Genomic DNA, 12,161 nt, shown 5'->3' with positions numbered 1-12,161 from the left:
ATTAATATTAAATATAACTCAGCATTACTTGCGTTAAATATTCATACTCATTAAAGTAATAAAATAATATGAGTAATTAATAATAAATTAACGCATAAGTAACGGTAAGTTACAGCCATTTGTTGGGTCATAAGATGTGGGTTATAGATTTTTAAAATAATTATAAAATTTATTGTTAATCTTTTGTCGTTAATAACACAGTACTGTACATAACTAACGACAGCTTTGTAATAAATTTATTTTTTTTAAAAAACTACCCGGGAAGATAGAAAGTTAAATAAAAATTATTTATAAAAGTACATTAATTATTTAATTAATCAAATTTATTATATTGTTTTATATTAAATTAATAAATACAAAATATTTATTATTGAACTTTTTTTTATTCTATTTACGAATGTTTATACATGAAAGAATAAAACTCTTAACATTCGAGTTTTTTCTTCATAATCTTATAGTATATTAACTTTAAAAATTCAACTCAAAGTCATATTCACTTTTATATTAATAAAATAATAAATTTTAGTTCATGTCATATAATTATTGAAGTGTGACGTAAATTAAATAAAATAAAATAATATTTTTTTTTGTCGAACTTAAATGCAGATTTACTGAAATGTGGAAAGTGAAAAAATAGGAAAAAACTTAAGTGAAAAAAAGAAACTGTTTTTTAGTAAAAGTCTAGACAGTACTCGATGTTAATTTATGTGAAATATAAAGGTAGTAAATTTATTTTATGTAACTTAGTCAAGACCGACATCATCGTCTGGTGCAGGAGGATTTGGTTTACCGGGACAGAACCCACCGGGCATATTGTCCCCCATCATACCTGGAAACCCGCCAGGCATCATTCCAGCACCTCCACCGAATTTGGACGCAACCTTGTTGATAAGGTTCATTACTTTTGGGTTTTTTTGGTACTTGAGAATGTTCGATGGGTTTGATGAAATTTCCATGAAAGCTGCCGCTACCTCAGGATCCTTTTATTTTAAAATATATTTAGTAATTAAATTTATGTTTACTAGGGTGGCGCAAAAAAACCGACTATTTTTTTTTCGATCTCGCATGAAAATTTGTTGGTTTACGATGTTTTAAGAAGCCTCTCCAAAAAACAGCTCGATAAAAAATTTTCAAGAGGTCGCTCAGGAATTTTGAAAATATCAAAAATGATGAAAATTCGGATTTTTATTTCTAAATTTTTTTCTTTCTCGTGGCAGCAATAGTTTATATTTGTGAAATCATGACTATGCTGAAAATTTCAGCCCAAAATTTAAATAGTTGAACGGCGCTCAAGAATTTTGAATATTAACTGATAATATGTAACTAATACTTTGAATTAGTTTTTATATTTTTTTATAACTCAATTGTTGTCATTTCACTTAAATATAACTTTTGCATAACCGAAAATATACAGGACAGTCTTAAACAATAAAATTGGGTAAATTTTGAATAAGCAAAAAAACCTACAAATTGAATTAAAAAATAAAAAAGTATGTAAAAAACTTATTATTTATATTTCTCGGGTTATATTTTCATTCATTGTCATGCAAATTGATGGTGAAAAAATCGAGAAGCTTCATTATTAATATTTAAGGGTCGCTCGAAAACGTCCAAGAGACTGCGCTCGGAAACATTCAAAATTCTTGAGCGAGGTTTAAATATTTTAATTTTGAGCTGAAATTTTTAGGGTAGTCATGATTTCATAAATATAAACTATTGCTACCACGAGAAAGAAAAAAATTTAGAAATAAAAATCCGAATTTCGATTATTTTTTATATTTTCAAAATTCGTGAGCGACCTCTTGAAAATTTTTTATCGAGCTGATTTTTGGAGAGATCGAAAAAAAAAAAAATAGTCGGTTTTTTTGCGCCACCCTAATGTTTACACTGTAAAGAATTCGCGGAGTGAACGCGTATGAAATCCCTAGTGAATTTGGATTTAAATAAAATCCGTGTTCACTCCCGATTTTTTACAATTTATAATACAGATACTGGGGGTAATTTACAGGAATAAAATTTTACCTGGAATGCCTGCAAAACTTCAGGATCTTTTAAATAACTGTAAAAGTCGTTCATTGACGGCTTAGCTCCATCGTCAGTTTGTGATGGACGAGAGTTTGCTTCACGAGCCTTGGCCTCCTCTCGCGCTTTTTTCAAGGCTTCTTGACGTGTCTTCTCAGCTTTCTCAAAAGCTCTACGTTCTTTCTTTCTCTTGTGTTCTTCTATTTTACGAGCCTAAAAAATATTTATAATTATTATTAATAAATTTACAAAACTGTTCAGCAAAAAAAAAAATTTTATTTGCAATAGAAAAAAATAAATTTGTAAATTAAAATGTCAATTAGTTATCAAACCATCGTAGTGATAATTAATCATAAATACGAAAAAAAAAATTTTTTTTAATATGACGGTCAACGACTGAAATACATAATTCTGATGTCATCAGCATCGTTCAAAACGTTACTTTTAGATGATGCTATTGCCAAAAATTTTGTCTGATAAAATTCTCAGATAGTAATTATTACTTTTATAAATAACCATACAATTTATTTTCCATGTAATTTATATTGATGGCTAAACAATTAACAGATCATTTATAGATTTCAAAATTGGTCGTTGAATGAGTCAGCGCGAAAATTAGGTACCGGCACGTCATGTGAATTGATGACCAAGTGGACAATTCGCACGGTCAGGGGTCGATGGAAAATAGTTAAATGTGCGAGATATTTCTATATATCGAAGGGATTTGATGATGGGCTGAGAGGCCAGAGGGGGTTAAATTTGTGCTTGAGGGGTCACCATATACGGCGACACGGCCCGGACATATGTCTAAATATAAAGACGCTCGGCGTCGCGATGCTCTGCTGTCCGAGCCGCAGAAACATTCTGCTATACGGGAAACCTTGTCCCCAGTAAGACATTCAAGTATTTCTATGCATTATAATTTTGTAATCACAGGTCAGATGTATCTCCGACTTCATAATAATCTTCATCTTCGTCATCGTCAGCAAATCAAAATTATTGTCACCATATTTGTAAAAGATTTGTAAAAAAAAAATATCAACGGTAATAAAACTTTCCGTGACTTCTCTGACGTAAAGTAAAATTAAATAATAGATTCTGGCTCTGTTTGCTGGCTGATGTTAAATTCCGTAATAAAACTCTTTTACTTGTTCACATTTATAATGTCCAATAGATAAACCAATTGGATTAATATAATATCTAAGATATGACTGAGCTTGCTGGCAAACTCTGTACTCTTAACGTTAAGTCTCTCTGACTGAATGTCACGTTATTTTGTTGTAAAGTGATTTCAGACGACGTCTAATTTCCTACGTCGGTATCCGTGTCGTAAACGACCTTGCCCTCTTATATATTATCTATTTTAGTTAAATTAATATTAAATATATCACTAGCGCTGCGAATTTATAAATCCTACTTTACCAAAATATCATAACTTTTTATTTCTATTATTAAAAAAATATACAACCAGGAGTTAATAAACAAACAAAATACACAAAAATATAAATAAACTAATCCATGATTGACAGCTACCGGCTGTCAAATTGTAGTAAGTGGGTTAGATATTTATAAATTTACAAATAAATATTTTTATTTAATTCTACATTTTATTTGCTAATTTATTTAATTGTCAGGATTAGTAAGTAAAGTATTTTTTATCAAGAATCACGTCAACGTGAATGAAAAGCTGAGAATTGACAGCAAGTAGATAGCAGAGGGAAAGAGAAAAAAAATACTGTGATATGTTTGAAAGAGTGAGGAAAGAAGATGCACGAGGAGGCAGGGCGGTGATAGCAGAGCAGATTTAGTCGGGCTAAGAGAAGACGACGCACGGGTTGGTTGGTTGGTGGTAAATCTTATGTAGACGTGCAAGAGGGTTTCGCGAACGTTGTGCAAATCGACGTGGGACAGTTTATTGTGAGTAAGGAGTTAAAGAACACGACCGACTCAAAATTACTAATAGATAGCAATAGTAATAATAGTAATAAATTTGTATAAAAAAAAGCTGTCCCCGTCGATCCAGGTGTCTGACGAGGTGTAATTTTCAGTAGTGATTAGTGAAACGACGGGATGACGGGCTCGGCACGTCTGAGACCCGTTGTCGTGGTGGGCCTCATACTTGCCCTTCTAGCTGTCGCCTTACGGGGTAAGTTTATCACATAATTTAAGTGTATCATCACCTGGATCTACTATTTGTTAATAAAATTATAAAAATTAATTATGATAAAAATTATTTTATTATTTTTTTATTAATCGCTCTTGGCAATAATATGAAATTTTTAGTGTCCAAAGTATTTATAGGGTACCAAGTATCAGTACACTGCCATCGTTACATAAACTCGAGGAAAGGTCATTTGTTTATGATCCTGAAGTTAGCAGACAATTCAAAATTTTTTGATTTTTTTTTAACAATTAAATTTGAAGAAAAAAAAAACTAAAAATATGCACATGTAGAAAATTTTAAAAACTACAGGTGCAATTTTTTCAAATATTTTTTTTCTTCTGGTTCATCGTCTAAAAAAAAATCAAAAAATTATTGGACGTCTGCTAACCAGTATCATCATTTGTTTAATAAAATTTTCAATTTTTAATGCCTATTTTAAATCATTTTCACATGTTATTGATTACTATCAATATTTTGATGTGTATATATTTTTTTTTAAGCAGAGGGATGATCAATTTTATTGACATGTAATTTATAAAAATAAAGACGTGTTTACTAATAAATAAAATTATAAAAATACCGTTGAGTTTATTATAAAAACATGACACAGTTACGTCGACGTATTAAATGATGCCGTTAACTGACGTAAATATGACGATACTAGGAAGGTCAATGTTATGTAAGGTTTACATCTAGCCCTCGTGGTTCATTGAATTTAAATAATCGTAATTTGAATTTAAATTTAAAAATTTTTTAGTTTTGACTGAGATCTTGATTGGAGAATCGAAATAATATATAAGCAATGCAATGGCATAAATAAAAATTATAAATACTCAGTACCCAGGGAAAATACGTACAAGGTAGCAACATAAACTACTTAGTATTTAAAATGTATACAAATAATTTATTCTTATGAATAGTAGTATGCGTGTTCTCGGCCCGTGAATACCGCCTACCCGTCTAAAATATCTAAACTTAGATATCGGGCCACAATCGCAATAAGCTCTCAGTTAGTTTGCAACTGACGATTCGATGATGCTTTCCTCACACCATTTATATGATTTTATAAATTATATTTTATTACGATGAGCTCGTTATCAAATGAATCATCATTCCAGTAACTTTTTCATCTCTCGTTGATGATTTCTAAGTTAAATTGATTTGTCGAACTTGGTCACGTCCATGGCCGAGATGCCGAGATCGCTGTTGAACTTGGGACGCAACAAGTTGGTATCAGACAAAGTTTAAGTCTGACGCCTGAAGAATTTATGTCTCTGGTATGCGATTTCTAACCGAAGTTTCTTACAGGTCAATTTGGTAGCAATTGTCTTTAATTTAAATATCCACCTGTCGTGAAAGTTAATTTTTAAATTCGCTGTCAGGATAAAGTTAAAGTTTCATTTACTTTTTTTACTGGAAAATTAATAGACATTTTTTTTAGATGTGCAAGGCGATGATCAGCTGGATGTATCTGAAGTTCAATGCCGACCTTATATCGAAAAAGCTTTGAAAGATCTGGGAACAGGTAAAATTTCATGGCTTTTTTTTATAAAATAAGTTTTGACTTTGAAATTTCTGGTATAATATTTTTTATTTTTGAAGGGAATGTTGATGAAAGTAGTAGAGAAGATGATGGAAAAGAGGGTGGAGATGGGCAAGAAGGTAGTGATGGACATGTTGATGGTGATGGACAAGTAGATGGAGATGGAATACAAGATAGTAATGAAAAAGAAAGTGGACAAGGTAGTAATGAACAAGAAAGTGGAGAAGAGGGTAAACAAGAAAGTGGAGAAGAAGGTAAACAAGATGGAGATGGACAAGAAAGTGGAGAAGAAAGTAATACATCAGTTGACGCTACTGAAAGTGAAGAACATAAAGAACAAGCTGATGAACCTGTAAGTTTATTTTTAAATGAAATTAAATTGCAATTAATGATTAATTTATTTAAAGGAACAAAAAGAAGATGGAAGTGAAGAAAGTACAGCGGAAGTTGCTAATGAATCTATTGAACAAAATGCTGATGACAATAAAGATTCTGTAGAACAGAGCACTGAAAAACCTGATGAAGAACCTGATCAAGAGTCTAAAGAAGCTGATAAGGGAGACGAGTCGAAAGAAGCTGTGGAAAGTCAGGAAGAAAATGCTGAAGTTTCAGGTTATTGACTTGATTTATTTATTTATTTATGTTTGGTGTTTGATAAATGGATTTTTAAATTTCATTACAGAAACTGATACCGAAGAAAATGTCGAAATCGAGAAGGACGAAATACTGGAAAAATCCGGTGAGGTAGAAGCGCATGCGGAAAACGAAACCGATTCAAATGAAACTAAAGAACAAGAAAATACTGAAGAAGTTAAATCAGAAGAAACTGGAAGTGACGCTGAGAAGAGCGAAGAAGTAACGGAAGAAAAGGATAAAACTGAAGAGTCTGCAGAAGCTGGAGGTGTGGAAGAATCAAAAGAAGACGAACACGTTGAAGGTGATTTGAAAAGTGAGGAAGCTAAAAGTAGTGAAGCGAGTGTAGAAGATACGAAATCTGTTGAGGAAGTTGTTGAAGAAGTTGAGTCGGAGGAAGCTAAAGGAAATGAAAATGAGAAAAGTGATGAGAATACGGCTGAGGTTGAGACTGAATCTGAGGGAGAAGGAAGAAGTGAAGAAGATAAGCATGAGAGTGATGAGAAAAATGAAGACAGTGCAGAAGTGTCACGTCAAAAACGAGATGTTGATGTAGATGAAGAAAGCACGGAGGGTAATGAAGAAGAATCAGAGGAAGTTACTCAAGAGTCTAAAGAAGACGGTACTGATTATTTTCTAATTTATTTAATTTTTTTTATACACGGAAAGAAAATTATGGAAACTGTTCCCATAATTTTGTGAAATTTTTTCCTATATCATCATAGGAATTACAACCATAAATTATGGGAGCAGTTCCTATAATTATAGGAATGTTTCCCATAATTATAGGAACAGTTCCTATAATTATGGGAATGATACCCATAAAATTATGGGAATGGTTCCTCTAATTATAGGAATGGTTCCTATAATTTATAGGAATACTTTCTATCATATTATGGGAATCATTCCCATAAATTATAGGAACTATTCCTATACCATTATGGAAACCATTCCCATAATATTATAAGAATAGTTCCTATACCATTATGGGAATCATTCCCATAATATTATGGGAATAGCTCCCATACCATTATAGGAACCATTCCCATAAATTATAGGAACGATCTCTATAATAGTATAGGTATTATTCCCATAATGGTGTGGGAACCACTCCCATAATGCATAGCAAAACTTCTCATAATTTTCTTTCCGTGTAGTAAATATAAATTTTTCTAGGTGAAGTTGATGAGGAGCCTTCTCCTGAAGAAGATTTAATTCAAGAAATTGAAATTCCTGATAATTTAAGAGCTCGCGATCATATTAATCAGATATTAAGACTAGACCAAGATAATGAAGAAAAAGAAGCGGCCATTGAAAAAGCCGCTGATGTGATACTAAAAGAATTAAAGAGATTATATGACACAGCTATTCAGCCACTAGAAACTCTCTACAAATATCGTGATCTCAGTAACCGTCACTTTGGAGATCCTGAAATATTTTCAAAGCCACTGATTTTATTTATGGGTCCTTGGAGCGGTGGAAAATCTTCAATTATAAATTATCTCCTTGATAATGAGTTCAAGACAACCGCACTCAGAACTGGTATGTTAACGCTTCAGTATACTAACAGTTGTTCATATCCATTTTTGCCTCAAAATCACGATTATGTTAATACTTTAAAAACCCATCGCGAGCATTTACCACTAACAGTCTTATCTTGAATGTGAAATAATACGTAGATAGATACAGATAGTCTTTTAGGCGGTTCGCAAGATTGCATTGAAGAGTCTTGCAAACCGCCAAATGGAACTGATGCAGGAGCGGAGCCATCACCGGCCTACTTTAACATTGTCATGCACGGAGAAGAAGAAGAAGTATTGGATGGGACTCAATTGGCTGCTGACTGGACCTTTTCCGGGCTTCAAAAGTTCGGCCAGGGATTGCTGGATCGTCTGAGGGGATTGAAGCTAAATAACAAATTGCTAGAGAAGGTTATAATCACTTTTATAATTTAGTTAATTAATTAAATGATAAGTGCAAGAAGTTATTAACGATACGAAATTTTTAGGTGAACATCGTTGAGATTCCAGGAATACTGGAGATCAGAAAACAAGTACAGAGACTCTTTCCATTCAATGATGCTTGCCAATGGTTTATTGACAGAGCAGACATCATTTTCCTGGTCTACGACCCGTCCAAGTTGGACGTTGGACCAGAAACTGAAGCTATTTTAGATCAACTCAAAGGACGAGAGTATCAAGTAAGAGATTATAGACTTGGCTCAGTAATTTTTAATGGCCAAACTAATCCATTTTTTCGTTCCATAGACAAGAATTGTTCTCAATAAAGCTGACCAAGTGAAACCGGAAGAATTAATGAGGGTTCAAGGCGCTTTAATATGGAACATTTCACCTCTTATGTCAAGTGCAGAACCACCTGTAATGTATTCGACGTCACTTTGGTCGATGCCTTATGAAGCTGGTGCACCTACTCGTCTTCTCTATGCTCAGGAACGTGCATTTTTACGGGATTTACGAACGGCCATTGATAAAAGAGTTGAACACAAGATCGCTAGTGCAAGAAGATTTGCCGTAAGTGTAAAAATATATTTTGGGTCTCCTCAAGTATTTAAAAAAAAATAATAACAATAATCTAATTACCGTAGGTAAGAGTTCGTAATCACGCAAAGATGGTAGATTGTTATTTAACAACTTACTACAATCACAAATCATTCTTCGGCGGTAAAAAAGAAATAAGTGACAGAATTATTGAAAACCCACAAGAGTATCACATTTACGAAGGACTGAGCACATTGACCAACATATCCCGCTACGATTTACCAGATCCTGATGTCTATCGTGACTTTTTCCGCCTCAATCAGCTCTACGACTTTCCACTACTCAGTTCAACTTGCACGTATTTCCGTGGATGTCCCATCAACAGGCTCGATGTCGCTATCGCTTACGATCTTCCTGAGCTAGTGGGTAAATACAAGAAAGCTGTTGAAGCAGCGATCCATGAAGAAAACGGCCAACCACCAGCAAGTTGAAGGAATTAAAACCCTGCGATAAATCGCGCCTAAAATTCGGGCTCTTGGTCGTATTTAATCGTCGAAATCGTAACTAAGCCCTAATATGTTAAAATATAAATAAAATAAACAAAGTACCGAACGAATCCTTGCCACCAGGATTCATGCTGACACTTGCTACTGAAATGTCAATAGCCAACGTCTCGCTGCTGGCAGTACAACGTCGAGATTATTGACGAAGCTGATTTACAGTAACTACTAATACCTCAGTGCTTTCAGTGTCTTCTTGTTCCGTTTTATTAAATAAGATACATTAAAATATAAAACAAACTGGAATATCTAATGTGTTTTTATCGATGATCATCAGCTATTTCAAGTCATCTAGTATTTATATCTACAAAACTTTAGATACTTTTACTATCGATAATAAGCTCATTCGATTTTATTTAATTATATTAATTTAAATTTATTATTATTATTATTATTATTATTATTATTATTATTATTATTATTATTATTATTATTATTATTATTATTATTATTATTACTATATTTAGATAAGAAATAATGTGTTCGTATGATGAAAGATAAATAATAATGAATGACACGAGATTTTTTAACGATTTATGATCGATCATAATTGTTTAAAAATATTGTGGAGTTTGTGATCGAGTTTTTGATTTTTTTTTCTTTCGCTATACTCATATGCATTTTTTTTTTTCGTAGCACTATTTAATAGCTCGTATATTTATTGCGTAAATTTTTGTTTTCATATCTCATAGATAAACTTTATTCAATTGTCTATCCATTTGTCATTTCGTGATTTGTCTCCGATAATAATGTATCATTATCATAAATATTATTTTTGTTTCTTGATCAAAGAAAAAAAAATATATACGATAGTTAACGTTTAAATATGTATTTTTTAATAAGATCGTCTGCTACTTGGTCCTAATTAGTGTAAATAACTTTTCCTTTCCTTTGTTATCATGGGATATAATTTATAAAAAAAGACAAATGACGATAAATAAATTTGAGTCTAATGTTAATTAATAGGGTACTTACATTTGGTGTTACTTCACGAAGCCACTCGTCAGCTTGTTCGTCAAAATCAAATTTGCAGGCCAATCTCAGGTCAGTTGCTGCTTCTTCAAAGTTACCCAAGAGTTGATTGGCACGGCCACGGAATTTGTGAGCTGCTGCGCTGTCAGGATTAAGTTCGAGAGCACGGTCACAGTCGCGGATGCAAGCGTTTGGTTTTTTCATTTCTAAATAAACTTGTCCACGTTTAGCATAAAGCAAAGCTGCTTGAGGATTCAATGTTATCGCTTCTGTATAAAGATTGATAGCTTTCTCGTAATCTTTCTCAACGAAAGCTGATACTGCTTCTGAACGTTTTGCTTGAGCTTCAGATATTTCTTCTTCAGTTGGTTGAACTGTTGGATCACCCATTTTTTGTGGTGGGTCATTGTCAGGTTCTACAATTTTTTTAAATTAATTAATTATTTTTAAAGCTCATTGAGGTCAAAGAAAATTCATTCATTATAAACTTACCAACAACATTAGTCATGTCAAGTTCGAGTTCACTCTCGGGATCAGACTCTGGTTCCATTACCTCAGGATCATCTTGAGATTGCATGGGGACTTCCATACTAGGTGCACCTCCAGTAGCTTGCATTGGTACTTTTCCACCGAAATGTTCGATGAATTTTTTGACGAAGGCCAAATCTGGCAAATGCAACATCTGAGGATTTGCGGTACATAATTCAACGAAACGTTGCAATGGAGCTAAATGCTCCTGGTTGAATGGCAGTGACATGCTAAAATTTTAAAAATAAATATCAATATCAGTATAGTACATTTATAATTAGGGTAGAGGTACCAGTTTCGGACGAAAAATTTAAATAAAATAATTTGTAAAAGATGCGATAATTAATTTTTCAAATTTATACAGATACTTTTTTCATACTGTTACAATAGAAATTTTTTTTATGATCTAGAAGTTAGTAGACAATCGACACTTTTTTTTTGAACAAATCATTAAAAAAAAAAAAATATGTACATGTAGAAAATTTAAAAAACTACAGGTGTAATTTTTGAATTTTTTTTTTACAATTCATTTAAAAAAAAAAAAAAAATTATTAGACCTCGGCTAACTTCAGTATCATATTTTATTTAATACTTTTTCATGACTTAAAATAAAGTATCAAATTTTAAAAAATAGAGCGTTAGCCACCAATGGAATTAAAACCCTACTCGAGGTGTTAAAATAATAATTAATATATTACGTCGTTTAAATTAATAACCCGCTAAAAAATGTACGGTTATGAAGATGCCGAATTTTGTTTACACAGAAATAATAATTTTTAATCGGATATACTTTTAAAATGTATACTTACATAGATAAAACAAAAGCTTATCAATTAAATCGTAGTTGAGTGGCTTCAGTTATACTGAATAATTATTTTGATAATAATTATGAATAATATATGACTATGACACCAGCAAAATAATTACGAATGATGTGTTTCCGTTTCTCGAAGTTTACTCGAATAGGGGGTCGGGAGTTGGGACAAATTTGTGTCGCTGATCCCTTTTTTTGCGCATGTCATTTTTTTATATGAAAACACTGCCTAATATCGTGTAATGAGTGTCAATGTAGCAGACATAAGACAATTTATAAATTTTGAATAAATAAATTCAAATAATCAAATTTAAAAAAATGCGCGGGCTGATTGTTCAAATATTTAAATTCGCATTTTTAAATTTTTATTGTTTAGATTTTGTTTCTTTATTCAAAAATTTTTAAATTGTTAATTGTCAGCTACACT

General features: G+C 32.1%; 2 protein-coding genes across 5 annotated transcripts; one reads left to right on the top strand and one right to left on the bottom strand.

Annotated features, from left to right (window-relative positions):
• Window positions 1-505: 505 nt before the first annotated feature.
• LOC130677035 (putative protein FAM10A4) lies at window positions 506-11,889 on the bottom strand. 2 transcript variants are annotated; one of them, XM_057483567.1, is made up of 5 exons: window positions 11,730-11,889; window positions 10,885-11,150; window positions 10,396-10,808; window positions 2,023-2,235; window positions 507-980 (listed from the first exon to the last, which is right to left on the bottom strand). In XM_057483567.1, exons 2-5 carry the CDS (start codon window positions 11,147-11,149, stop codon window positions 744-746), a joined length of 1,128 nt encoding a protein of 375 aa, XP_057339550.1. In that variant the 5' UTR covers window position 11,150; window positions 11,730-11,889; the 3' UTR covers window positions 507-743. The 2 variants fall into 2 exon arrangements, with proteins under 2 accessions (XP_057339551.1, XP_057339550.1); XM_057483568.1 differs by lacking the exon at window positions 11,730-11,889 and having other exon boundaries at window positions 506-980.
• LOC130677034 (uncharacterized) lies at window positions 3,691-10,230 on the top strand. 3 transcript variants are annotated; one of them, XM_057483565.1, is made up of 11 exons: window positions 3,691-3,939; window positions 4,046-4,168; window positions 5,628-5,711; window positions 5,789-6,081; window positions 6,137-6,341; window positions 6,412-6,984; window positions 7,539-7,904; window positions 8,064-8,293; window positions 8,371-8,562; window positions 8,630-8,893; window positions 8,968-10,230. In XM_057483565.1, the coding sequence occupies exons 2-11, from the start codon at window positions 4,093-4,095 to the stop codon at window positions 9,349-9,351; spliced, it is 2,667 nt and encodes an 888-aa protein (XP_057339548.1). In that variant the 5' UTR covers window positions 3,691-3,939; window positions 4,046-4,092; the 3' UTR covers window positions 9,352-10,230. The 3 variants fall into 3 exon arrangements, with proteins under 3 accessions (XP_057339548.1, XP_057339547.1, XP_057339549.1); XM_057483564.1 differs by having other exon boundaries at window positions 3,691-4,168; XM_057483566.1 differs by having other exon boundaries at window positions 3,697-4,168; window positions 8,121-8,293; window positions 8,968-10,228.
• Window positions 11,890-12,161: the final 272 nt, after the last annotated feature.

The sequence above is a fragment of the Microplitis mediator genome, chromosome 11, assembly GCF_029852145.1.
Source record: "Microplitis mediator isolate UGA2020A chromosome 11, iyMicMedi2.1, whole genome shotgun sequence".
NCBI classification, from domain to species: domain Eukaryota; kingdom Metazoa; phylum Arthropoda; class Insecta; order Hymenoptera; family Braconidae; genus Microplitis; species Microplitis mediator.
The sequence above is the reverse complement of the archived record's forward strand: the minus strand, read 5'-3'. Positions and strand labels throughout refer to the sequence as shown.